At 40.3% G+C, this 24,662-nt stretch overlaps 2 protein-coding genes across 6 annotated transcripts in view; both read right to left on the bottom strand.

Annotated features, from left to right (window-relative positions):
- Positions 1–17,386, bottom strand: part of LOC106982388 (rho-related GTP-binding protein RhoG-like) — a 38,879-nt gene extending 21,493 nt beyond the window's left edge. Inside the window, exon 1 of the mRNA XM_053202463.1 lies at positions 17,368–17,386. The gene's annotated coding sequence lies outside the window, so the exon portion shown is untranslated. The remainder of the gene's footprint in view (positions 1–17,367) is intronic.
- On the bottom strand, positions 1,560–24,634 carry ITGB1BP2 (integrin subunit beta 1 binding protein 2). 5 transcript variants are annotated; one of them, XM_015080557.3, is made up of 11 exons: positions 23,973–24,634; positions 23,683–23,732; positions 23,538–23,594; positions 23,314–23,459; positions 22,115–22,209; positions 21,952–22,010; positions 21,741–21,811; positions 21,523–21,622; positions 21,182–21,295; positions 20,871–20,933; positions 1,560–1,775 (listed from the first exon to the last, which is right to left on the bottom strand). In XM_015080557.3, exons 1-11 carry the CDS (start codon positions 24,034–24,036, stop codon positions 1,665–1,667), a joined length of 930 nt encoding a protein of 309 aa, XP_014936043.2. In that variant the 5' UTR covers positions 24,037–24,634; the 3' UTR covers positions 1,560–1,664. The 5 variants fall into 5 exon arrangements, with proteins under 5 accessions (XP_014936043.2, XP_014936049.2, XP_014936040.2 ...); XM_015080554.3 differs by lacking the exon at positions 1,560–1,775 and adding an exon at positions 20,109–20,514 and having other exon boundaries at positions 23,973–24,628; XM_015080563.3 differs by lacking the exon at positions 20,871–20,933.
- Between the last annotated feature and the right edge of the window lie 28 nt (positions 24,635–24,662).

Raw genomic sequence — 24,662 nt, 5'->3', positions numbered from 1 at the left:
ATTTCATGTTATATATATTTTGCCATTAAAAAATAAGAAAGTAGGGGCACCTAGGTGGCTCAGTCGGTTAAGAGCCTGACTTTGGCTCAGGTCATGATCTCACAATTCATGAGTTCGAGCTACACATTGGGCTCTCTGCTATCAGCATGAAGCCTGCTTTGCATCCTCTGCCCTTCCCCTCTCTGCTTTTCCCCTGTTTGTGCTTCCCGTCTCTCTCAAAAATAAAGAAAAGAAAACAAAAAAAGAAAAGTCAAAAGCCACAGGATAAACTCAGAAAAAAAAATATTTTAATTTTAGAGAGAGAGAGCACAAGTGGGGGAAAAGGGCAGAGAGAGAGAGAGAGAGAGAGAGAGAGAGAGAGAGAGAGAGAGAGAATGAATCTTAAGCAGGCTCCACACTCAGCATGGAGCCCCACACAGGGGTCAATTCTGCAACTCTAGGACCATGACCTGAGCCAAAATCACGGGATGCTCAACTGCCTGAGCCACCCAGATGCCCCTCAGAAAATATATTTTAAGGGAACCTGGGTAGCTCAGGTGGTTAAGTGTCCTGCTCTTGGTTTCAGCTCAGGTCATGATCTTATGATTTGTGGGTTCAAGCCCCTCGTCAGGCTCCATGCTTGGGATTCTCTCTCCTTCTCCCTGCCCCTCCCCTGCTCATGCTCTCTCTCTCTCAAAATAAATAAACTTAAAAAAAGAAAATATATTTGAACCCATTTGACAAAGGCCTGATTTTCTTAGTATACAAAAAGCTTTCCAAAGCAATAAGAAAAAGCAAAATGGAAAACTAGGCAAAGGACATGAGCAGCATACACACACACACACATTCACACACACACACAGGAAAGACATGTGACTCTGAAGCATATTAGAAAGAAACTTAACCTTACTCCTGATAAAAAGATTGTGTTAAAAATACAATGAGATAACACTCTTTTCCTATAAAAATGGCGACACCAGAAAGTTTGAGAATACATTGTTTTGGCAAGGGTGTAAAGACACAGACACTCTTGTATTTTGTTGTTGGAATTGTAAATTGGTGTAACTTTTGTAAGCCAACTTATCAAAAACTTTTAAAAGTACATTTGATTTTTTAAAATGTTTATTTTTTATTATTTATTTTTTAATGTTTATTATTTATTTATAGAGAACGAGCCGGGCAGGGAGCAGAGAAAGGGAGACAGAGGATCTGAAGCAAGCTCCATGCTGACAGGAGAGAGCTCAATGTGGGGCCCAAACTCAAAAAATGTGAGATCATGACCTAAGCCAAAGTCCAACAATTAATGGACTGAGCCACCCGGGTGCACCAACATTTGACTTTTTAAAAACATGTTTGTTTATTTATTTATTTATTTTGAGAGAGAGAGAGAGAGAGAGAGAGCCAGGAGAGGGACAGAGAGAATCCCAAGCAGGCTCTGCACTATCAGCACGGAGTCCAAAGCAGGTCTTGAACCCATGACCCTAGCCGAAACCAAGACTCTGGCGCTTAACCAACTGAGCCACCCAGGCGCCCCACATATGACTTTTTTATAGGTAACAGAAAACCCAACTACAATAGGCTCAAACAATAAAGCAGATTTATTGGTTCATACAAATGCAAATTCCAGGGGATCAGAGATCTTTGCAGTTGATTTAATTCCATGGATCAACAATATCACCAAGGACCTAATTTCTGTCAGATCTGTCTTCCAAAGTGTGAGCTTCATCATAAATTTCACTTCCTTCTTGGTAGCAAAAGGAATGCAGCGTTTGTAGCTTCCCATCAGCCACACCACACTGTCCAAAAGAAGAGACAAAGCTGGCTTCTGTTCTCTCTCTCAGAAGATCAAAGAACAAAACCAAAACCAAAAACCTTCCACCAAATACTTCAACAAACATCCTCTAATATTTCGTTAACTTGAATTGGGTCAGTGGCCCATTCCAGAACAATCCCCTTGACAGGACAAGGGTATGCATTCATTGGCTATAGCCTGGTTGCCTGAACCAATCACTGAGGCATGGGGGATGGGCTCACCCTGATTGGGTTACAAGAGTGGTACACCCCAGCCAGAAGCTGGGGGTGAGTTCAATACCACCCCTTCAAACTTTACCACTGGTAAACAATGGGGAAGATACAGAATGGATGTTGGGCAGGGAATCACATCAACCACTAACTAGTTTGATCCAGCAACCATGCTTCTAGGAATTTATCCTATAAATGTACTGGCACTTGTCTGCAAGTAAGTATGTTCAAGGAGATTATAATAACAGGATATTGGAAATGACAAAAACGCCTGGGACTGGTCAGATCAATGATGAGGTAGCCATCAAAAAGAAAAGACAGCTATAAATGTTTTAATGACACAATCTCAAAGATATGTTAAGTGAAAAAAGCAGAGTGAATAGCCTGCTGCCATTTGTGAAAAAAAGGGAGAAGAGATGCATATATATATAGATATATTTTTTAAGGGGAAAGAGGAAAGTAAACTTCCATTTTCATCAATAAACCAGGCCAGATAGACAGAGATATCCAAACACATGTGCACGTGTGTGTGTGCGTGCACACACACACACACCCATTTATACTTGCATATGCATGATTTGCATAGAATATATCTGAAAGATTCATGAGAAACTGACAATAGCAGTAATCTCTGGAAAGGGAACCAGGGGAACTAGGGACTAGAAGTAGGGGTAATGTGTAACTTTCATTGGGGCGCCTGGGTAGCTCAGTGGGTTGAGACCGACTCTTGATTTCCACTGAGGTCATGATCTTCTGGTTTGTGAGATCAAGCCCTGTGCTGGGACCCGTGCTGTGAGCACAGAGCCTGCTTGGGATTCTCTCTCTCCCCCTTCTCTGCCCAACCCCCACTTGCATGCATGCTCTACCAAAGATAAATGTTAAAAAAAAAAATATATATATATATATATATATATAACTTTCATCGTATATCCTTTAATTTTTTTATTTCTTTTTTTTAATGTTAATTTTTGAGGGGGGAGGGGCAGAAAGCGAGGGAGACACAGAATCAGAAGTAGGCTCCAGGCTCTGAGCTGTCAGCACAAAGCCCAACGCAGGGCTTGAATTCACAAACTGTGAGATCATGACCTGAGCCAAAGTCAGATGCTTAACTGACTGAGACACCCAGGTGCCCATGTATATCCTTTCATATTGCTTGAATTTTCTTACCATTTGCATGTATTTTTACTTAAAAACATGTATTAATTACAGGTTTCTATGTGTTACTTGTCATGTTGGCAAAGGTAAAAGTATTTGTTAATAGTTGGCAAAGATGGAATGCCTAGGTGGTTCAGTTGGTGGCTCAGGTCTCACAGTTGATGGGTTCAAGACTCGCATCAGGCTCTGAGCTAATAGCTCAGAGCCTGGAGCCTGCTTCCGATTCTGTGTCTCCCTCTCTCTCTGCTCCTCCCCTGCTAACACTGTCTCTCTCTCTCTTTCTCAAAAATAAATAAAGATTTTTAAAAAATTAAAAAAAAGAAGGCAGAATTCTACACAGCAATGAAAAAGAACTACTGATATATTCAACAAACATAGATGAAACTCACAGAAAATGAATAAAAGATGTCAGAGGCAAAAGAGTACATACCATTCATATGAAATTCAAGTACAGGCAAAACTAATCTATGACCATAGAAGTCAGAACTATTCTTGGGAGTGGGTAATAACAAATAGGGAGCACAAGGAGCCAGCCTTCTGTGGTGCTGGAAATGTTCTGTATTTAGACTTGGGGGGAGATTACATAGATGTATACACATATAGAAAGATCTACTTAAGATTCATGCATTTTACTAGACAAGTTATACCTTATTACATGATAAAAAGGAATGGGGTAGATTATATAGTGATATGGAACAAATTTCAAGATATATTTTTAAGGGTGTGTGATTATATATATATATCATATCCATTCCATATACACATATATGGTGCACTGACAGTAAAGTAAACAATGAATAACCACAACTCTGCTGGGTAAGTGCTAGAAAAAACTTTTGTTCTAAAGTCCTCTGATTCCTAGTAGCCTACAGCCTACATTTAAAAGGCCTCATGCTGGTGCAGCAGCGTGGCTCAGTCGGTTAAGCAGCTGACTCTTGATTTTGGCTCAGGTCATGATCTCTTGGTTCTTGGGATTGAGCCCCAAGTCCAGCTCTATGCTGACAGTGTGGAGCCTGCTTGGGATTCATTCTCGCTCTCTCTCCCTCTGTCTCTCTTTGTCTCTGCCCCTCTCCTCTCACATGCTCTCTCTCTCTCTCTTTCTTAATAAAGATGAAAAATAAATAAATAAAAAATAAAAGGCCCCATGCTTACAAGTGTCCAATTGGAGTTCAGATGAAGAACAGAGAAAACAGTGGAACGGCAGTATTTGAAGAAAAAAATAGCTGAGAACTGATGAATCAATCCAAGATTCACGAATTCCAAACAGAAAAAACACACAAACAAACAAAAAAACAAAGAAAAAAAATCCCCACTCAAACACATTGTAGTGAAACTTCAGAACATCAAAGAGAATATTTTAAAAGAAGCAAGAGGCTTGGTGTCTACCTATAAAAGTATACAACACTATACCTATGACATATTATTGTCCCCCAAAAGAGGAAAAAGTAAAACCTGAATCTAAATCTAATCAAGGCTTAGATCTAATCAATATTCAGGAAATAAAAAGAATAGGGAATAACACCACAGGGATGCAATCACTAAAATCCATTCTATGGGAAGCACTACAGGACAAACAACCCAGTTTCTTCCACAAATAAATCCCATGGGGGTAAAAAAGGAGGGAAAGAAGGAAGGGGCATCTATAGATTAAGAAATTTAAGAAACAGGGGTACCTAGGTGGCTCAGGTGGTTGAGTGTCCAACTCTTTTTGTTTTAATTTTTTTAATGTTTATTTATTTTTGAGAGAGATGTTTATTTTATTTTGAGAGAGAGAGTGCGAGCAGGGGAGGGACAAAGAGAGAGGGAGACACAGAATCTGAAGCAGGCTCCGGTCTCGGGGCTGTCAGCACAGAGCCCAACGCAGGGCTTGAACCCACAAACCATGAGATCGTGACCTGAGCTGAAGTCAGACGCTTAACTGACTGAGCCACACAGGTGCCCTGAGTGTCCAACTCTTGATTTCAGCACAGGTCATGATCCCAGGGTTGTGGGATAGAGCCCTGCATTGGACTCCATGCTCAGCATGGAGCCTGCTTAAGATTCTCTCCCTCTCCCTTTGCTCCTCTCCCCAACTTGCTCTCTCAAATTAAAAAAAAAAAGAAGAGCACCTGGGTAGCTCAGTAGGTTAAGCATCCCACTTCAGCTCAGGTCATGATCTTGCAGCCCATGAGTTCAAGCCCCATATCGGCTCTGCTGACAGCCTGGAGCCTGGAGCCTGCTTTGGATTCTGTCTCCCTCTCTCTCTGCCCCTCCCATCTTTCTCTCTCTCAAAAAATAAACAAACATTAAAACATTTTTAAAAAGAGAGATTTAAGAAACATATCAACCGGGGCACCTGGGTGGCTCGGTCAGTTAGGCCTCCGACTTCGGCTCAGGTCATGATCTCGTGGTTTGTGAATTCAAGCTCCATATTGGGTTCACTGCTGTCAACACAGAGTCCGCGTCGGATCCTCTGTCTCCCTCTCTCTCTCTGTCCCACTCGCGCTCTGTCTCCCTCAAAAATAAATAAAATATGGGCTCCTGGGTGGCTCAGTTGGCTAAGCGTCTGATTTTGGCTCAGGTCATGCTATCGTAGTTCATGGGTTCAAACCCTGTGTGGGCTCTGTGCTGACACCTTAGGGCCTGAAGCCTGCTTCAGATTCTGTGTCTCCCTCTCTCTCTGCCAAAAAGAAATAAAACATTAAAAAATAAATAAATACAAGGGTGACTAGGTGGCCCAGTCAGTTAAGCCTCTGACTTCGGCTCAGGTCACGATCTCACGATTCATGGGTTTGAGTCCCATGTCGGGCTCTGTGCTGACAGCTTGGAGCCTGGGGCCTGCTTGGATTCTGTATCTCCCTCTCTCTGCTCCTCCCCAACTCATGCTATGTCTCTGTCCCTCAAAAATACGTAAACATTAAAAAAAATTTAAAAGAAAAGAAACATCAACCAATTGCAGTGTATAGTCCTCATTTGGATCCTGACAATCCTTGACAACAAACTAAACATATAAACGTTCATGAGACAACAAGGAAAATGTGAATAGTGACTGCACATGTGATGATATTAAAAGAATTGTTAATTTTCGTTATCAACAATAGCCAAACAATGGAAAGAGCCCAAATTTCCATAGACTGATGATTGGATAAAGAAGATGTGGTACATATACACAATGGAGTATTACTCAGGCATCAAAAAGAATGAAGCTTGCCATTTGCAACAATGTGGATGGAACTAGAGTATATTGCGCTAAGCAAAATTAAGTCAGTCAGAGAAAGACAAATACTGTATGATTTCACTCATATGTGGAATTTAAGAAACAAAACAGATGAACATATGGGGGGGAGGAAAAAGAGAGAGGGAAACAAACCATAAGAGACTCTTAAAGATAGAGAAAAACTGAGGGTTGATAGAGGGAGGTGGGTGAGGAATGGCCTAGATGGGTGATGGGTATTGAGGAGGGCACTTGTTATGATGAGCAATGTGTGTTGTATGTAAGTGATGAATCACTGAATTCTACTCCTGAAGCTAATATTGTACTGCGTGTTAACTATCTGGAATTTAAATAAAAATTTGAAAAGACAAAAACAAGAATTGTTAATTTTTTAGAGGTGGTGGTTTTATTGTAACGTTTAAGAAAAGTCCTTATATTTTAGAGATACATACCAAAATATTTATGGATAAAATGAAATAATATGATGTACGATATTTGTTTCAGAATAATCTTGGTGGTGCAGATAGGAGAGCAAGGGTTAGGGGAATATAGATGAAACAAGACTGGCCATGAATCTGGGTGACAGGTACATGGGGATTTAGTATACTATTCTCTTTTACTCTTGTATGTTTGAAATATTCCATAATTAAAGTAGGAAAAAACAGAGCTAGAAAGATAGATTACCTACAACGAAACAACTGACAGCTGATTTACCAACAAAAAAGAAATCAGTGTTTAGAAAGTGTTTATAGTATGACACTCTTTGTGTAAAAAAATAACATCAACTTATATATTTTTTTGCATATATTCTTGTATTTGCATTGATTTATCTCTGGTAGTTCACATAAAAATTGTTAATAGGAATTACTTCTCAGTAAGGGAATTGGGAAACTGGGGAACAGAGATGGCAACTCTTCACATACCCTTTTGTACTATTTGAATTTTTTCACTTGTGTTTGTAATACCTTAAAAATATTTTCTCAGTAGGCTAGGAACAGGAGAATTTATAACTTGATACAGAGTATAGGTGACAACTAAAATCATCATACTCAATGGTGAGATATAAGGGGCATTCACCTTTAAGTCAGAACATATCAAGAATATTTTTTAATGTTTATTTATATATTTATAGAGAGAGTGCATGCGTGCACATGCAAGCAGGGGATGGGCAGAGAGGGAGAGAGAGAATCTTAAGCAGGTTCCACGCTGTCAGGGCAGAGCCTGACACAGGGTTCCATCTTGTGACTGTGAGATCATGACCTGAGCTGAAATCAAGAATCAGATGTTTAATTGACTGAGCCACTCAGGGGCTTCCAAATCAGAACTATTCACTTGTTTTTACAAATACCATGCAACACTGCTCTGCAGGTTCTAGTGAAAACATTAAGACAAAAGAAGGTAAAAGTTATAAATATTGTAAAGGAAGAGTCATAAAATGTCCTTGCTTACATAGGATATATAATCTAAGAAAATCAACTGAGAATTAAAATTAAACAGGAAAAGAGTTTATTTTAAATCAATAACTTCTCTATATAAAACTGCTGTCTATAAAAATATCCAATTAGAAAATATAATGGGAAAGAAGATTCCATTCATAGTAGTGGGAAAAAATGACGGAAATAAATCCAACAAGAAGTGTATAAAAGGGAGTGCCTGGCTGGCTCAGTTAGTAGAGCATGTGACTTCTAAAAAAATTTTTTTTTACGGGGCGCCTGGGTGGCTCAGTCGGTTGAGCACCCGACTTCGCCTTAGGTCATGATCTCGCGGCTCATGAGGTTCAAGCCCCGCATCAGGCTCTGTGCTGACGGCTTGGAGCCTGCTTCAGATTCTGTGTTTCCCCCTCTCTCTGCCCCTACCCTGCTCTTGCTCTGTCTCTGTCTCTCAAAATAATTAAAAACATTAAATAAATTTAAAAAATTTTAACGTTTATTTGTTTTTGAGACAGAGAGAGACAGAGCACAAGCAGGGGAAGGACAGAAAGGGAGACACAGAATCCAAGGCAGGCTCCAGGCACTGAGCTGTCACCACAGAGCCCGACGCGGGGCTCGGGCTCATAGACTGCAAGATCATGACCTGAGCCGAAGTCGGATGCTTAACCTACTGAGCCACCCAGGCACCCCAAGCATGTGACTCTTGATCTCGGGGTTATAAGTTCAAACCCCATGTTGGGTGCAGAGATTACTTAAAAATAAAATCATAAAACAAAGAAATGTACAAAACATTTACATGAGTAAAACTACAAAATATTGCTGAAGGCTATATGTATGAAGATATGAAAAATAGATAGACGTACAATATTCCTGAAAGACGTTTCAGAAGTGAAAAAAATTTCAAATAACTATCACTTTCTATAACAATCTCATTGGGGTTTGGGGGGATAGGGTGGGAATACCAGACAAGTTGGTTGTGAAGTTTATCTGGAAGAATAAAGTCAAAAACTTGTTAAAGATGGAAATAAGGGGGGGAGGGGAAATAAGGGAAGGCTTGCCTACCAAATATCAAATTACTGTATAACGTTGTGATATGCTTCAAGAATAGACAAACAGATAAGTGGAACTGAATAGAGAGGCAGTTACGTGTGGGAATTTATTTATTTATTTATTTTATTTTTTTAAGTAATCTCTACATCCAACGTGGGGCTCAAACTTAAAACCATGAGAGCAGGTCTCATGCTCCACTGACTGAACCAGCCAGGCACCCCTTATCTGGGAATTTAGTGTATGACAAAAATTGCATTTCAGAACCCTTCTGAGACACCACTAAAAGTGGCACATAAAATATGTACAACCCAAAAGGACAAAAAGTTTCAGGTATTCTCTAGAGGCAGGAAAGCCATTTGAGAAATGGTACCTCAAACAGTAGCTAGGAAGAAATTCTGGTCTAGTGCAAAAAAGGATACAGATGAGAAGGGGCCATTTTGCCAGTAAAACTATGGAAAGGCTCCAGAATCTGAGACAACAAGGTACAGCAGAGGGTGAGCATGACATACAGGACTGAGAACTAAGTGTAATTAAAAGCCTGTACATGAATATTCAGTAAGACAAAAATGTTCACCCTTTCTTGTAATCAGAGGAAATGCAAAATAAAAATGAGATACCATCATTTGCACATCTGGTCGGTACAAATGTTTTAATTGACAACAAAGTGTTGATGAAGGTACTGGGGAAACTGGTACCTCATATACTGTTGGATGGCCATGTAAATTGGAACAGTCTTTGTGGAGGGAAATTTGAGCAGTATCTATTTACATACATACATACATACATATGTACATTTTCAGTAATCTCTATACCATTGCGGGGCTCGAACTCACAACCCTGAGATCAAGAGTAAAATGCTCTTCCGACCCAGCCAGCCAAGCATCCCTCTCTCTATTAACATTTTAGATGTATATGCCTTCTTTCCAGCAATCCCACTTCTAGGAATCTATCTTCAAGAAATATTAGCACAAATAATCAAAGATACATGTAAAATGGTTTTCATTGCTGCTTAATTTGTAATAACAAAAAATTGGAAACAACCTAAGTGTCCATCAGTAGTGGAACAGATAGATAAATTATGGCATATATGTAGAATCAAGTACTTTGCAACACAAAAAAGAATGTCAGCGATGTATACATATTGATGTGAAAATATCTTCAAGGACTATAAAGTGGTATGTTTAATGATTAAGCAAGCTACAGAAAAATATTATAGAATGATTCCAAATTGACCAAAAAGAAAAAAACAAGTTTCTCCATATGTATATAGATAGCTACTCATACTTTTACTATGTTCCTACATGTTATATGCCAATATGCTTGCAAATGCATTGAAAATATTTGAAAGGATATACACCAAACTAACACTGACTTCCTCTGAAGAATAAATTTAAGGATTCAAATATTTTATTCTCCATTTTATTCACTTTTGCTTTTTTTTTAACGATGAAGGAAGCTCATTACCAGAAAGTTGAATATTTGTCACATTGAAGATGGTTCTCAAATCTATTTTCAATGCTTTTTTCATGAATTTCAATTTTGCATTTACAATTAACTTTCTGCTAGCAATTCCACTCATGTTTTGCCATCATTTCAAATTCATATCTAAAATAAAGTTCATTATCAGGGCATGTGGGTGGCTCAGTCAGTTAAGCAACCAACTTCAGCTCAGGTCATGATCTCACGGTTCGTGAGTTCAGGTTCATGATTTCGGGACCCGCATCGTGTTCTGTGCTGACAGCTCAGAGCCTGGAGCCTGCTTCGTTTTCTATGTCTCCCTCTCTCTCTCTAAAATGAATAAAGAATTAAAAAAATAAAATAAAATTCATTATCAGACTATTTAACTATTAGTTCTAGTTCCTGCCTCTATTTTTGTTAAAAGCACTAGCTTCTACCTATTAATATTGAAGTATGCATCTTATTCCATTCCATCCCTTATCAGAAAAAAAAATCACTAAGTCCAAGGTTTATTTCTTCATTTTTAAGAATATCTCATATGTCTTTTTCCTGTCTATTCTTTACCATTCTAATTCAGACCCTTCATTCAACAAATATTTATTGAGCATGTATTATATATGTGCTAGGCAGTTTTATGTTCTGGGAATAGTGAATAAATACAGAATTATATTCTGGTGAAAGAGAGAAATGATGTACAAATAAAAAGCCAATTATTCATTAACAGTGTTAACCTTTTTATAATGCTTATCCTATACCAGGCACTATACTAAGCTCTTTAGACATGTTAACTCATTTAATACTACTAATGACTTTATGATATAGGCACTGTTATTAATCCCATTTTATAGCTGGGGAAACTGAGGCACATAGCTCTTAAGTAGTCTAAGGTCATATAGCCAGTAAGTGGAGGAGTCAAGATTTGAACCCAGGCAGCCTGACCTTGGGTTCATCTCTTTGGTATGACTATAGGATAGACACGATGTCTGACGTCTCTTTATGACCTTAGAAGCTGTTGATCCTTACTATTTATATCTATTTATCAAGGATTGCCAAAGTAATGTTCTGATTTTATTGTTTATTTTTATTCATTGGAATAGTTTTGTAAAAAGATACATCCCCCCATCTACTATTTTGTTAGTTCAGATTGGAAAGGCAGGATAAATGTTTGATTCTTTTTATTGATGAATTCTCTTTTTAAAAAAATGTTTTAAGTTTATTTGTTTATTTGAGAGAGAGACAGACAGAAAATCCCAAGCAGGCTCCACGCTGTCAGCACTGAGCCCGATGCAGGGCTCAAACTCAAAACCGTGAGATCATGACCTGAGCCGAGAGCAAGAGTCAGATGCTTAACCAACTGAGCCACCCAGGTGCCCCTATTGATGAATTTTCAAGATAATGAATTGGTTACCTATCATGAACTGAGACATGAATGACAGGAAGGAGCCAGTTATTCAAAAACCTGGAAGGAGACTATTCCAGGCAGGGGAATCAGATATTACAGAGGCACTGAAGAAGGAGTGAGCTATTTAAGTTCAAGTAACACATTACTTTCACTCCTACCTGTGTAGCTATTTTGTTACAGACTGAATATGTCCCCCTAAAATTCATATGTTGAAATCTTATCCCCCAGTATGATGGTATTAGGAGATAGGGCCTTTGGAAGGTAATTAGGATTAGATGAGGTCATGAATAAGGTAAGATTAGTACCCTTATAAGAGTCATGGGAGAGCTTGCTTCCTCTCTCTCCTCTCCACCTGGTAAAGGGCCCTCATCAGAATTCAACTGTTTTGGCACCCTGATCTCAGATTTCCAGCCTCCACAATTGTGAGAAATGAATTTCCGTTGTTTATAAACTACCTGGTCTATAATACTTTGTTACAGCACCTGAACTAAGACATATCTCTTAAATCTATGACTCTCTCCTCCATTCTTATGACCACACTCACTTAAGTCTGGGGTCTTATCTTTCTCCCCTGGACCACTGCCAATGATCTTCAATTAGTTTCACTGTCTCCAAATATCTCTTCTACCCTACTCAACTCTTTACTCATCAAAAGTTTTCAATTCAGTGTATCATTATTTTTAGTGATAATGCATCTATAATTTTATAACAGATTTCACTGGCAGATAGGATTCATTTAGTGGAGGGAAGTGTTTGCTGGAAAGTACTACTTGGACACCAACGAACACAGGCTTTGTAGTCAAGACCTAGATTGGAGTCTCAGGCTCTGACTCTTGATAGCTGTGTGACCTAGGGAAATTTATGTAACCTCCCTGAACCTCAATTTCTTCATGTATTATGAAAATGATAATTATCATGCTTTTAGGGGCACCATGCTTTTCGGTGGTTCAGTTGGTTAGCATGTGAGTCTTGATTTTGGCTCAGGTCATGATCCCTGGGTTGTGGGATGGAGCCATACATCAGTCTCCATGCTAAGCTTGGAGCCTACTTAAGATTCTCTCTCCCTCTCCCTCTGCCCTTCACCCCCACTCTGTCTCTCTCTAAAATAATAATAATAAGGGGCGCCTGGGTGGCTCAGTCGGTTAAGCATCCAACTTCGGCTCGGGTCATGATCTTGCGGTTCGGGAGTTCAAGCCCTGCGTCAGGCTCTGTGCTAACAGCTTGGAGCCTGGAGCCTGCTTCGGATTCTGTGTCTCCCTCTCTCTCTGCTCCTTCCCTGCTCATGCTCTGTCTCTCTCTCACTCAAAAATGAATAAACACTTAAAAATAATGATGATGCTTTTAATACACTGTTGTGAGAATTAAATAATATATATTATCATTTGAGATACATGTGTAAAATATACAGAGAAACAAAAAAGATAAAAGAATAGACAGATTATTATTACAGTGCTTAGATCACAGTAAAGGCTCAATAAAGAGTAGTTTCTTTAATTTTTTGTTACCCCTTCCACCATGCCTCTTGCAGAAGCTCCAATTTTAGTGATGAATTCCACCTGCTTAAAAACCCAGTCATTTGCGAAGAGCTGTTCTAGAACCATTTGAGAATATCCAAAACTTAAGGACCCCACTGGGGTCCTAGAAGAGGAGCTTGATATCATGCCCCTCTAGCTTAAAAGAGTCCCTTTGACAAGCCTATCTAGGAACCAGTGAGGCCCTTGGTTAATCAATGATATCTCACATTGATGTAACACTTTTCCAAACAACTTTTAGGTCTCTGATCTCTTCATCTCTAACCTCAGTGGGACCCTTACATACTTTACCTCTCACTTCATCCAGATCAGTAATTAATTATCTCCCAGTTACACCATATTCAGTGTTTTGGTCTCTGGGATCCCTGCTTCCACTGTCCCCTCTCTCCCTTTCTGCTCTCCAAATCCCAGGATACTGCTACAGGGAGAACCAAGCAGACGAATATAACTTCATGCTGTCCAATTTCAACTTGGCCCTTGCAGCTCTTTTATTCATTTCATACATTCCCTGGCACTCTCCCCACAGAGGCTGTTTCAGACCTTCCTCATTCTCCTCAATCTCCCTGCTTCTACTTCCACAGAATTCATAGTAGACAATTTCATCAGATTACCTGGCACACCTGCAACAGATCAGTAAATTCTTTCTCCCTTCCAGCCCTGTCCTCTAGCCATCCAGTTCCCTTCTTGGAAAAGCAATCAATATTCTTGATCTCTTATTTAACCTTTCAGAGATATTTTATGACCCTACAAGCAAAAATATGGAAAACAGAGAACTTTCACTGTTCATTAAAGATAAATAGGATTTGGATACATGGAGAGAAAGGAGGTAATATTCTAAGCAGAGGAAACATCCAGGGCAAAAGCACAGAGGTGGGAATGAATGAATAAGTTATATTTAGAAAACAGGGTATATAGCAAGTAGAGTAATACCCTGAGAAATAATCCCAACTGCTGCCTCAAGTACTACCTCTCCTTTCCTAGTTCTGACTTCAGCCTGATCAGTGCTTCTTTGCCTGTTCTGCTCCACATAGCAACAGAGTGGAAATCTGACACTCCATGGCCCCTCACTCATCCTCTCTTGCCTGGATCTCAGTTACTATTTATTGAGGTCTGACCCCAACCATCTGTTTCAGTGCTGCTAAAGAGTCCTAGCTCTTTTCTGAGTCACTTGCCAAGCCAAACACCTTCCGCTTCTTTGGTCACATGGACAATTTCCCCACCCTACTGAAAATAGGACAATGAATATAGAAGATGCATTGTATAGACATTGATTTTGCCAATATACACAACAGAGGTCAACGAAATATGTTAGACTATACAGCAGAGATGCAATCAGCAAAACTCAGACTGTGTGAAGCTCTACTGAAAAATGATCTGAGTTCCTCAATAAAAAATTGTAAGAAAAAAAATGGATGAAAAGGAACCTTTAGTTTAAAAGTGACATACGGGGTGCCTGGCTGGCTCAGTGGCTGGAGCATGCAACTATTGATCTCAGGATCGTGAGTTCAAGCCCCATGTTGGGCACAGAGCTTACTTAAAAAATAAATAAAATAAAATAAGATAAAATAAAATGAACAAATAATACATATCCACCAATCACAATGTGTGGACTTTATTTGGATATTGAATCAAATAAAAAACCTGTAAAAATTCCTTAGATATTTATGAAACTATTGGAAATTTAAATACTGATTGGTAATAAATGATATTAAGGGAATATTGTGCTTATTTATGTGTGCTAATGTTATTACAACTATGGTTTTTTCTTTTAAAAAGGATCCTTACCTTTTAAAGAAACATACTGAAATCTTTAGGTATGGAATATCATGTCTGGGATATGCTTCAAAATGATGGGGCAAGGAGGAAATGATGAAACAAGTGCATGGAGTTGATACTAGTTGAAGCTGAGTGTTTGGTAAATTGGGATTCATTATAATATTCTGTCTACTTTTGTACATGTCATAAATTCTCTATAAAGAAGCTTTAAAACAATGTTACTGAATTGTCAAGCATCTTGTGAAAGTGTGTATATGTGTCTAAAGGAGCGGAACAGGAGGAGCTGGAATTTGAGAAGAGGAAGGTCTGTTAAGATCCTCTGTGGGATGAGTGCCAGGGAACGTAGGAGACAAATAAAAGGTTTGCTGAGCAGCTTCCAGGGCCAAGTTGAAATTGGACAGCATGAATTTATATTGGTCTGCTTGGTTCTCCCTCTAGCAATGTTGTGGAACTTTGTGAGCAGAAAGGGAGAAAGAGGACAGTGGAGGCAGGAATCCCCAAAATAGTAACACTGAATCTGGTAAATACATTGGAAAAGTGTTGCATCAACATGAGATAGCACTGATCAAAGGCCTCACTGCTTCCTCGATAGGCTTGTCAAAGGGACTCTGCCAGGCTAGAGGGGCATGGTGTCATGTTCCTCTTCTAAGGCTTCTTTTTTCAGACCCCAGTTGGTCCTTATGTTTTAGATGTTCTCAAATGGCTCTATGACAGCTCTTAGCAATGACTGAGGTTTTAATTAGTAGCTATGTTACTTCCAAAGCATGCAATTTCCTTCCCTGAGTGTTGCTTTCCTCATTTATAAAAATTTGGGATAATACCTACCTCACAAGGCAGGTGTGAAGATTAAGTAAAATAATGTGGGTAGAAGTGGTGAGCACCGTGGCATTCTATACATGAGACTTTATTCCCTCAGCAGGTGAATACAATCTCCCTTAATCCTGGAGCTGATGCAATGGTATGTTAAATATGTTATCACTTTGTAGACCAGCAAGACCTGTCAAGAAAATCCTATTTTCTTATTGAAACATTATAAAATTGGATATTGGAGATGTGTCCCTCCTCTCCAAGAGAAAGAAAAAAAAACACCCCAACTTTCCTAATAGTCTGAAGTGAAAGCTTTTAGTAGAGAGAGGAATAATAGTAGTACTAATAATAGCAAAGAGTTATATAGTGCTTACTATATATGTCAGGCGCTATACTAAATATGGGTTAGCTATTATTTTTTCTAAGTTCATTAACTTATTTTGTGAGAGAGCACGCACGTGCACACACAGCAGGGGAGGGGCAGAGAGAGAGAGAGAATTGTGTCAGCTATTACTACTATAATATACAAATCTGGATCTCAAAGGAAAGATAAGGCCTAAAGATAAAAATGTGTGAGTCATCTACATGTGGGTGGTATTTGAAGTCATGGGCATAATTGAGAGTGTCTAGAAGAGTCATATATAAGAAGATAGGAAGATCAGGACTAAGTCCTGAGGAACTTCATCATTCAATGGCCAGGTAGAAAAGGAAGAACCCTGCAAAGGAGACTGAAAGGAATGGCCAGAGAAGTAGGAGGACAACCAAGAGGAGTGATGGGTCATAGAAGTCAATGTATTAAAAGTATTTTATGGAAGAAACCATCATGAGTGTCAAATTTTGCTTGTGAGATCAAGTAAGACAAGGACTAAAAGCATCCATTAGATTTAGTGACTTGATGGCCAAAAGTGACCTTATCACCACAGACTGAGCGGGTTGGAAGTCAGATAGAGTGTGTTTTGATGGTACCAGGAAGGAGGAAATAGAAAATCAATAGTTATTTCAAGAAGTTTGCTTATAAAGGAGAGAATAGAGTTAAGTAGCAGTTGGAAAGGGTTGTGTAGTCAAGGAAAAGTGTTTTTATAAAATTGGAGAGACCCGAGCATGTTTAGATGTCAATGAAAATATCCAATGAAAGGGAAAGCTTGAACAAACAGGAGAGAGAAAGGATAATTAATAGTGTAAAGTTTCTGGGAAGGCATGAGGGAATAGGATACAAAGCACAATGGGAAGAAATGAGAAAGTATAAAGGAGGTAAGGAGAGGATTCGTGCTAATGTGAACGAATATGTACATCTGACGGTGAGAAGTGGGGGAGTAAATGAGGTAATGCAAGCAAAGCACTTAACACAGTGCCTGGCAGGTTAGATTGTATGAGAAGAGGTAGCTATGGTTATTGCTGTTGTTATTACCATTAATGTTATGTACCTGCTTTACTGTCTTACATTTTAGGCTTTGGACTGCATAAGATGAGGAAGTACACTACTTTATTAATTCTGTGAACTTGAAATTTTATATATCAAGTTTATATACAACAAAGGTTACTTGAACTTTTTGATTTCCTCACCTTCATCCTCTCCAGGAATTCTGGGTAGTTGCTGGTCTCCTGATTGTGATAAGATAGAAAAAAGTTGTACATTTAAGGTTAGTGCACTTTATGCACTTTTCTATATGCATTCTACACCTCTAAAAGCTTTAAACGTCCACCAAAGCCCCTATTGACGTCAACTCATCTGTAGAAAAATAACATTAAAAGTAAACTGCCGCCAGGGTTGGAAAGGATCTGAAGGGCTTGAGTCAAGGGGGAAACTTTATTTGCACCTCAAATCCATAGAATGAGAGCAGAGAAATGAGCCAGATTTGTTGAATATCCTGGAGGTCCTGGAAGCCCCTTGACCTCTGATCAAACTTCTCTGTGAGGCAGAGATGCATTCTTTGGATACATTCCCCAGGATCCCTTAATCTTGCCTCAATCTCCAAATCCTCAGCCATGCTATCCTGTGATCCCTTACCTTTGCTGCCCACGTCCATTCTCTCACTCCCATCTTACCTCTAGCTCCCAACAAGACCTTATATTCCTTGAATCGGAACTGAGAGAAAATTGTGCTATGAAAAGAACTTGAGATCATTTTGAGGTTTGGTGAAGCTTCCTACTGAGGTTTCTTACACTTTGAATCTCCCAGATTCCTGGCCACTCTGTTGAGGGAGTAAATCTCGCTCAAGAAAAGGGAGACTCAAGAAAGAGATGATCACTCCTCTGTTTAAAAATCTACATTAAAAAAGGGCCTACACTGCCTTTCTAACTCTGTTTTAAATAATGTTCAAAATCCTTCACCTAGAATTTTAGGCTCCTCCCAATCTAGCTACACTCAGCTAATTTTTTTGTCCCCTCCCTTAAACATACCCCCTGATATGTTAGCAGTGGTTACAAACAGCAAAGGGACTAAGCTTGGAGAGAGTTTACATACTACATACTTCTGCACTGAGCATTTTACAATGACAATGTATTACTTCTGGAATTTAAAATAAAACACCTTCCTGCCTCAGCTTGGCTCTCCCTACTCTGCCATATCCATCCAATTCTCATTCCTACAAGTTTCCATTAAAAATTTATTTCTTACCCGTTACATTCATGGTCGGTTGATTTTAAACTAGGGTACCAAGACAAGCCAATGGGGACAGAATAGCCTTCTCAACAAATGTTGCTGGGACAACTAGATATCCATATGCAAAAACAAACTTGGACCCCTACCTCATGCAACATACAAAAAACAACTCAAAATGGATCAAAGACCTAAATATAAGAGCTGAAAGTATAAAACTCTCAGTAGAAAACAGGAACAAATCTTCACAACCTTGGATTAAACAGTGGTTTTTTTTTGCCTAGGACATCAAAAACATAAGCAACTAAAGGAAAGATAAATTAGACTTCATAAAAATTAAAAATTTTTGTGTATCAAAGGACACCATCAAGGAAGTAGAAAGGCGAAACAGAATAGGAGAAAATATTTCCAAATCATCTACCCGACGAGACTTGTCTCTGGAATATATTTAAAAAATTCTCACAACTCAATAAAAAGACAACCCAGTTAACAAATGGGCAGAGGATTTGAATAGACATTTTTCCAAATAAGAACACAAATGGCCAATAAGCATATGAAAAGATGCTCAACATCATTAGCTATCAAGGAAATGCAGTTAAAACCACAATGAAATTCCACTTCACACCCACTAGGGATGGCCATAATAAAAAGTACAAATAGCAAGTGTTACTGAAGATGTGGAGAAACTGAAATGGTTTTACACTGCTGATGGGAATGTAAAATGGTACAACCTCTTTGGAAAACAGTCTGGCAGTTTCTCAAAAGGTTAAAGTTACCATTTGACCCATAAATTATACTCCCAGTTATATATCCAAGAGAAGTGAAGACGTAAGTCCACATAAAAACTTGTACATGAATGTTCATAGAAGCATTATTCATAATAATGGAAACAAACCAAACTTTACCTCAATTGATGAAACAAACATAATGTGATATATCCATACAGTGGAATATTATTCAGCCATAAAAAGGAATGGAGTTCTGATACATTTTATAACATGGATGAACTGTGAAAACATTACGCTAAGCAAAAGATGCCTTTTGCAAAAGACCACATATTGTAGGATTCCATTCATATAAAACATCCAGAACAAGTAAATCCATAGAGGCAGAAAGTAGATTAGTGGTTGCCCACAGCCATGAGTTTGGGGGCGGGGGGGAACTGGTAGTGACTGCTAACACGTACAGGATTTCTTTTTGGAGTGATGAAAATTGGTTGTGGTTGCACAACTCTGAGCATACTAAAAAAAACACTGCATTTTACACTTTAATGGGTGAACTGTATGAAATGTGAATTGTTTCCCAATAAAGCTGTTAAAAAATGTTCTTCCACGGAGCTCTCCCTTTCTAATGCAGTCCACATTAATCGCTCCACTCTCAACTCCTCCAGCTCTTAATAATTGTACCGTACAAGTTAACACTCAGCTAAACTACTTGATGTTTTTTAATATTTCATATAGATTAGCCTGTCGGCCAGACTATAATTTTCCTGAGAGGAGTAAACAAGCTTTCTGTTTCTCAGATAGCTCTAAACCACCTAACACACAACTGGGCATACAGTAAGTACTCAGTAGATTACCCGGTGATTATAAAGAACAGTTTGACTGTGCATGTGCTTGTTTTCACACACGTGTGTTAAACACACACAGAAGTTGGGGGGGGATGAATAAAATCTCAGGTAGTGAGGTGAGAGAACGACACTATGTGAAACTGCAGAATACGAGATTTATTTAAGGGAAAAAACAGCACGGTTTGGACACTTTTGTTCTCCCCTCCTTCAGCCTGCTGCTGCTCAATAACAACAGGACATGGTCAACCATATCCTGGTCTCTGACATTCTAAGGGAACCACTGAGGTCCTATCTAGATAGTTGACTGGTGTCACTATTCCCCCATCGCTTCCTCCTCCTCCTCCTCCTCTGTCCAGCTCAGATCATCATCTGAATCCTCCGATTCTTCCTCATCCATCTCTAACCCAGTCCCTGCCTTAGCCTTCTCAGCTAGTGCATCAGGGTGCTCCAGCTGGGCCCAGGATCCTGGGTCAGCCTTGACCAAGGAGATTTCAACCCGAGATGGCATCAAGGAGACAGAGCTCTGCTCCACGTTTATGACCTGAGGAGGAGGAAAAGATAGAGGAACACAGAAGAAAGAGAAAATGAGGGTTTGTGGTCAGGGTGGGGTGGTGATGAATGATGAAGAAAAATAAATGTAAGGTGTGGAAAACAAGACGGGGAGGAATAAAACAATACAGTAAGAAAGAGAGAAAGAGGAAAGAAACGGGAGAAGGAGGAGGGGGGAGAAAAAAGGGAGGGAGAGGGGGAGAGTGAGAGAATATCAAAGCAAATGAAGAGAAAACCTCCACTTTCCCACTATAATTCCTTCCCTCAAGACACCCTCTATTCATTCCAATCTGGTCCTTCTTTTTACCCCATCTTCCTCCCCCTCCTGTGCCCCTTATCTTCACTTACCCCCCAGAGCTTCATCTGTGCTTTGAACACACGGTTACCATCAAAGACAATGTGGACATGAAGCTGAGAGAGAAGAATTACAGGGGTAGTAACAGTCTCAGAAGGTCAGAACAAGTTACTACAACAGAGAACCACGCCAGAGGTGTGATCCCTACATCAACAGGTCAGCCAGACAGCCCTGATCTACCAGCTCTACCTTCCTCTCAGGGAACTACGGAGCCCACATGTTAACTGCACACAGCAACTCTGCCTGTAAAATTGTAATAGCACCCAATCCACCAGCCTCCCATCCAGCATCAGACATTTCTCACCTCAGTTTGACTGGCCTTCACCCAATTGAACGCAGGAAGTGGAATCTGGCCATACACAGTCACCACTACTAAGGAATCTGTCTGGTGCCAATCATGACGGCAAGATGCTGGCAGCTAAAGAGAAGATGTGAAATGTGGGTGGTAAGAATGAAGTCTTAACCCAAGGGGAGGTCTCAAGTGTGTCTCGAGAAGAGACACGGAATCCAAAAAGATTAATACTACTTCATATTGCAAAGCCTCTGGGCTGTTGAGGATAAGGAGAAGAATTTTATTTGGTATAGGAGGGAAAGTTATTTCCGGAATTTGGTTCTAATCAAAAGTTCGGGAAAGTTGGGGCTTACCTGCTTCCCCCAGTCATGCCTACCAACTCTGCATCCTGGCTGTGCCAGGAATGCCCCAAAATCCAGGGTCTGGATGCCACAGCAGCTCCAGGACTTCATCCTGAGGTGGGAAGATAATTCAACTGAATCTCCTCCCCTCTGCCATGAGCCCTAACTCCCACCTTATGATCAACATTGGGAGAAACCTGTCTCATAGGCCACCCAGTCCCCTCTCTCACCCCTCATGGAATCGAGGTGCTCCTGGGTGGTAGGTACATGGAGTAGCATCACTCTCAGGGCTTTGGTAAACCTAAGATGGATAAAGGAGAATCAAGAAAATAATTAGGTCATTCTAAAGTATACCCCACACAGCCTCATATCTATACCCAGTCATCCCAGGTACAGGATTTCTTGGCCACATGCTTGTGCCCTCTATAAGCTCTCACTCACAGCATCACATCCTGGATTCTGGCAGCTGGAACCACTCTGGATCAGACTACTGTCAAGTCCTGGGCAAGGGAAACAGAGTCAGAACCTATCCATTCCCTCCACCTAATTGCCATTTTCACTATATCCCAGTCTGCACAGCCTGTCCTACTAATGACCCACTTACCTGCTCCAGGTTCTTGGTCTAATTCCTTCTGTTCCAATGCCATTTCCAGGGCTTGGGATATATTTAGCGGAAGCAGCTTTGGAGGTAACTCTGACCTAGGGGTTATAGGTGGAGTGATTTAGTTCTGACCCATTAACTATGATCAACAGGTCCAACACTCCCACCAGTGGTAATGGCGTCAAAGTCTGGTGAAAGTGGGGCAGGATTGGAAAAGTTGGGTAGCAACTCCATCGCCAGTTTTTTTTTTTCTTTGTGTACATCCCAAGTCCCTGAACCTTGGGGAAATCCCTAGGGCTTTTCTTGCCCATCTACTCAGTTGCTTTAAAAATTTAACATTTCTCTGCAGAACTGTATCATATCCTCATCCTTCCCTAATTGTGGACCTAACATGACTTTCTTCTGTTGCTCATACTTCTTCCAGAAAACTATTCTCTGAAGCCTCATAGCTGCCAACACTACATCTTTTTCTTGATGTAAAACTCATTTCAAAGCTTTTTTCCAAGGGGCACCCTGGTGGCTCCATTGGTTAAGCATCCAACTCTTGATTTTGGCTCAGGTCATAATCTCATGGTTCGTGAATTCGAGCCCCATGCTGGGCTCTGCGCTGACAGCATGGAGCCTGCTTGGGATTCTCTCTCCTCTCTCTCTCAAAATAAATAAATTTGGGGCGCTTGGGTGGCTCAGTCGGTTAAGCGTCTGACTTCGGCTCAGGTCATGATCTCACAGTTCGTGAGTTCGAGCCCCGCGTCAGGCTCTGTGCTGACAGCTCAGAGCCTGGAGCCTGTTTCAGATTCTGTGTCTCCCTCTCTCTGACCCTCCCCCGTTCATGCTCTGTCTCTGTCTCAAAAATAAATAAATGTTTAAAAAAAATTAAATTTTAATTAAAAAAATGCTTTTTTTCCAAAAATAAAAATAAATCAAGTCATTCTCAACAATCCCCCTTGTATTATAACTAAGTATGTATTTGTGAGGGGCTAGCTACCCTGTTGACTCTAACTACCTATCCCATCACCCCATACCAAACTTAAAGCAAAGGACAGTACTCTGGACACAAATTTCCCCTTAAGATCTAAAATATACGCAAAGCCCTGACACTTGGCCCTCCTCACACCCCTAGTCCCCAAACCCCAGTGACCCGTTAAATACTTCTAGGAAGCTCCAGAAATGTAGGAAAAACCCAGGGACCTCCTCCTCTTTACTTGGGCCTCTCCCGACGCAAAGTCTCTGCTGACTTTGGAATTGTATTCAGAGGTTTTTGCTCCTGAAGTGAACTGCTTGTGGCAGGCCCCTCAGGTTGAGGGGCCTCAGGGAGCTTCTCAGCACAGTGTGGTCCCACAGTACAGCCCTAGTATAGATAAGGAGAGATGGATTAGGTATAGAATCCTTCTATTAGGGGCAGAATCCAAGGAAGTAAATAATTTACCTTGATGTTTAAGAACTCAGAGAAATCTGCAGTTCGCTTCCGGCAGCAGGACCAACCCTGATAACGAAAGACCCAGCGCAGCTCAGATTCCCGGGTAGATTTCCTTTGGGAAATGTTCTTACTGTCCCCCCTTGCTACTCCTCACCTTAAGTGCATCATGGAAGATTGGGACCCCAGGGTGATGGCAACAGGAATCTGTGGATACCAGCAGAAGGATCAAAGAAGGGCAACTATACCAACTATCATTTATCTCTCCCCGAGATTTATATGCTCATGGGTTTTCTTTAGAATAAAAAGAAATAAGATTGAAGATCACCCACACCAATTAAACTAGGGTAGATACACTCAAATTTCTCTACTCTCTTAATGGGCTGCCCACAGCTGACCACTCCCCCAGCACTCACAGAAACCCCTGGCACAGTCAGGATTACTTACCAGGAAGGTTTGCATTGGGGTCAAAGTGCTGCCCACAGCCTTTGTTATGGCAGAATAGAGACATGGAGGACGTTGGTAGAATTACTCAAAGCGTATTTCAAGGAGTCTGGCTGACGAGTGGGAAACACCTCTTAGTCTGGAGGCTTTTAGCTGCCTGGAAGGCCAGCTGTTTCTATCTTTAGTTCAGGAGGCGTACACCTCCTAACATGGGCAAGGGAACTTCAATTGGTCTTCTCAACCAATCAGAAGGAGCTCAGGAGCATTTTAGCTCTGAGGCTCAAGAAAAAAGGATCAAGCAGAGTAAGGCTTGGAACTTGGGTGAGGTCAGCTAACCACTGCTGAGACAGTTTTAGATTTACCAGGCCGATTCCAAGCCTCTGACATGCCAGCAGCTGCTCAGAAATGAATCCCAATTTTTAGACCCCTCTCAGCTCAATGAAGGTACCCCAGTTCCTCCAGCTCACTTTCTTCCTCTTTCAAAGCAGTAGCTTTCTTGTCATCCTCATTGCGTCTATGTACCACCAATAGCACCAATCTTTGTCAACCACTTAAGCCATAGTATGCATCCAACCTCCCCAAGTTTGCCTAAATGGATTCATACTTTTGAGCAAAAGGTGATAAAGGCTTAGCCTTTGCTCAGCTCTTGAGTCAGAACGCCCCTCCCTCCATTCCCTTTCAAAAATAGCACAG

This window comes from Acinonyx jubatus, chromosome X, assembly GCF_027475565.1.
Source record: "Acinonyx jubatus isolate Ajub_Pintada_27869175 chromosome X, VMU_Ajub_asm_v1.0, whole genome shotgun sequence".
Taxonomy (NCBI): Eukaryota; Metazoa; Chordata; class Mammalia; order Carnivora; family Felidae; genus Acinonyx; species Acinonyx jubatus.
The sequence above is the reverse complement of the archived record's forward strand: the minus strand, read 5'-3'. Positions and strand labels throughout refer to the sequence as shown.

What these genes read in the sequence shown, in the direction of transcription:
- ITGB1BP2 (XM_015080554.3), bottom strand. Translation starts at nt 24,036, where the DNA reads ATGTCTCTATTCTGCCATAACAAAGGCTGTGGGCAGCACTTTGACCCC. An exon ending in AGACCAAGAACCTGGAGCAG is followed by an intron (nt 22,011 to 22,114) that starts GTAAGTGGGTCA and finishes TCCCTTGCCCAG; the next exon opens with GACTTGACAGTAGTCTGATC. An exon ending in GCACCTCGATTCCATGAGGG is followed by an intron (nt 21,623 to 21,740) that starts GTGAGAGAGGGG and finishes TTCCCACCTCAG; the next exon opens with GATGAAGTCCTGGAGCTGCT.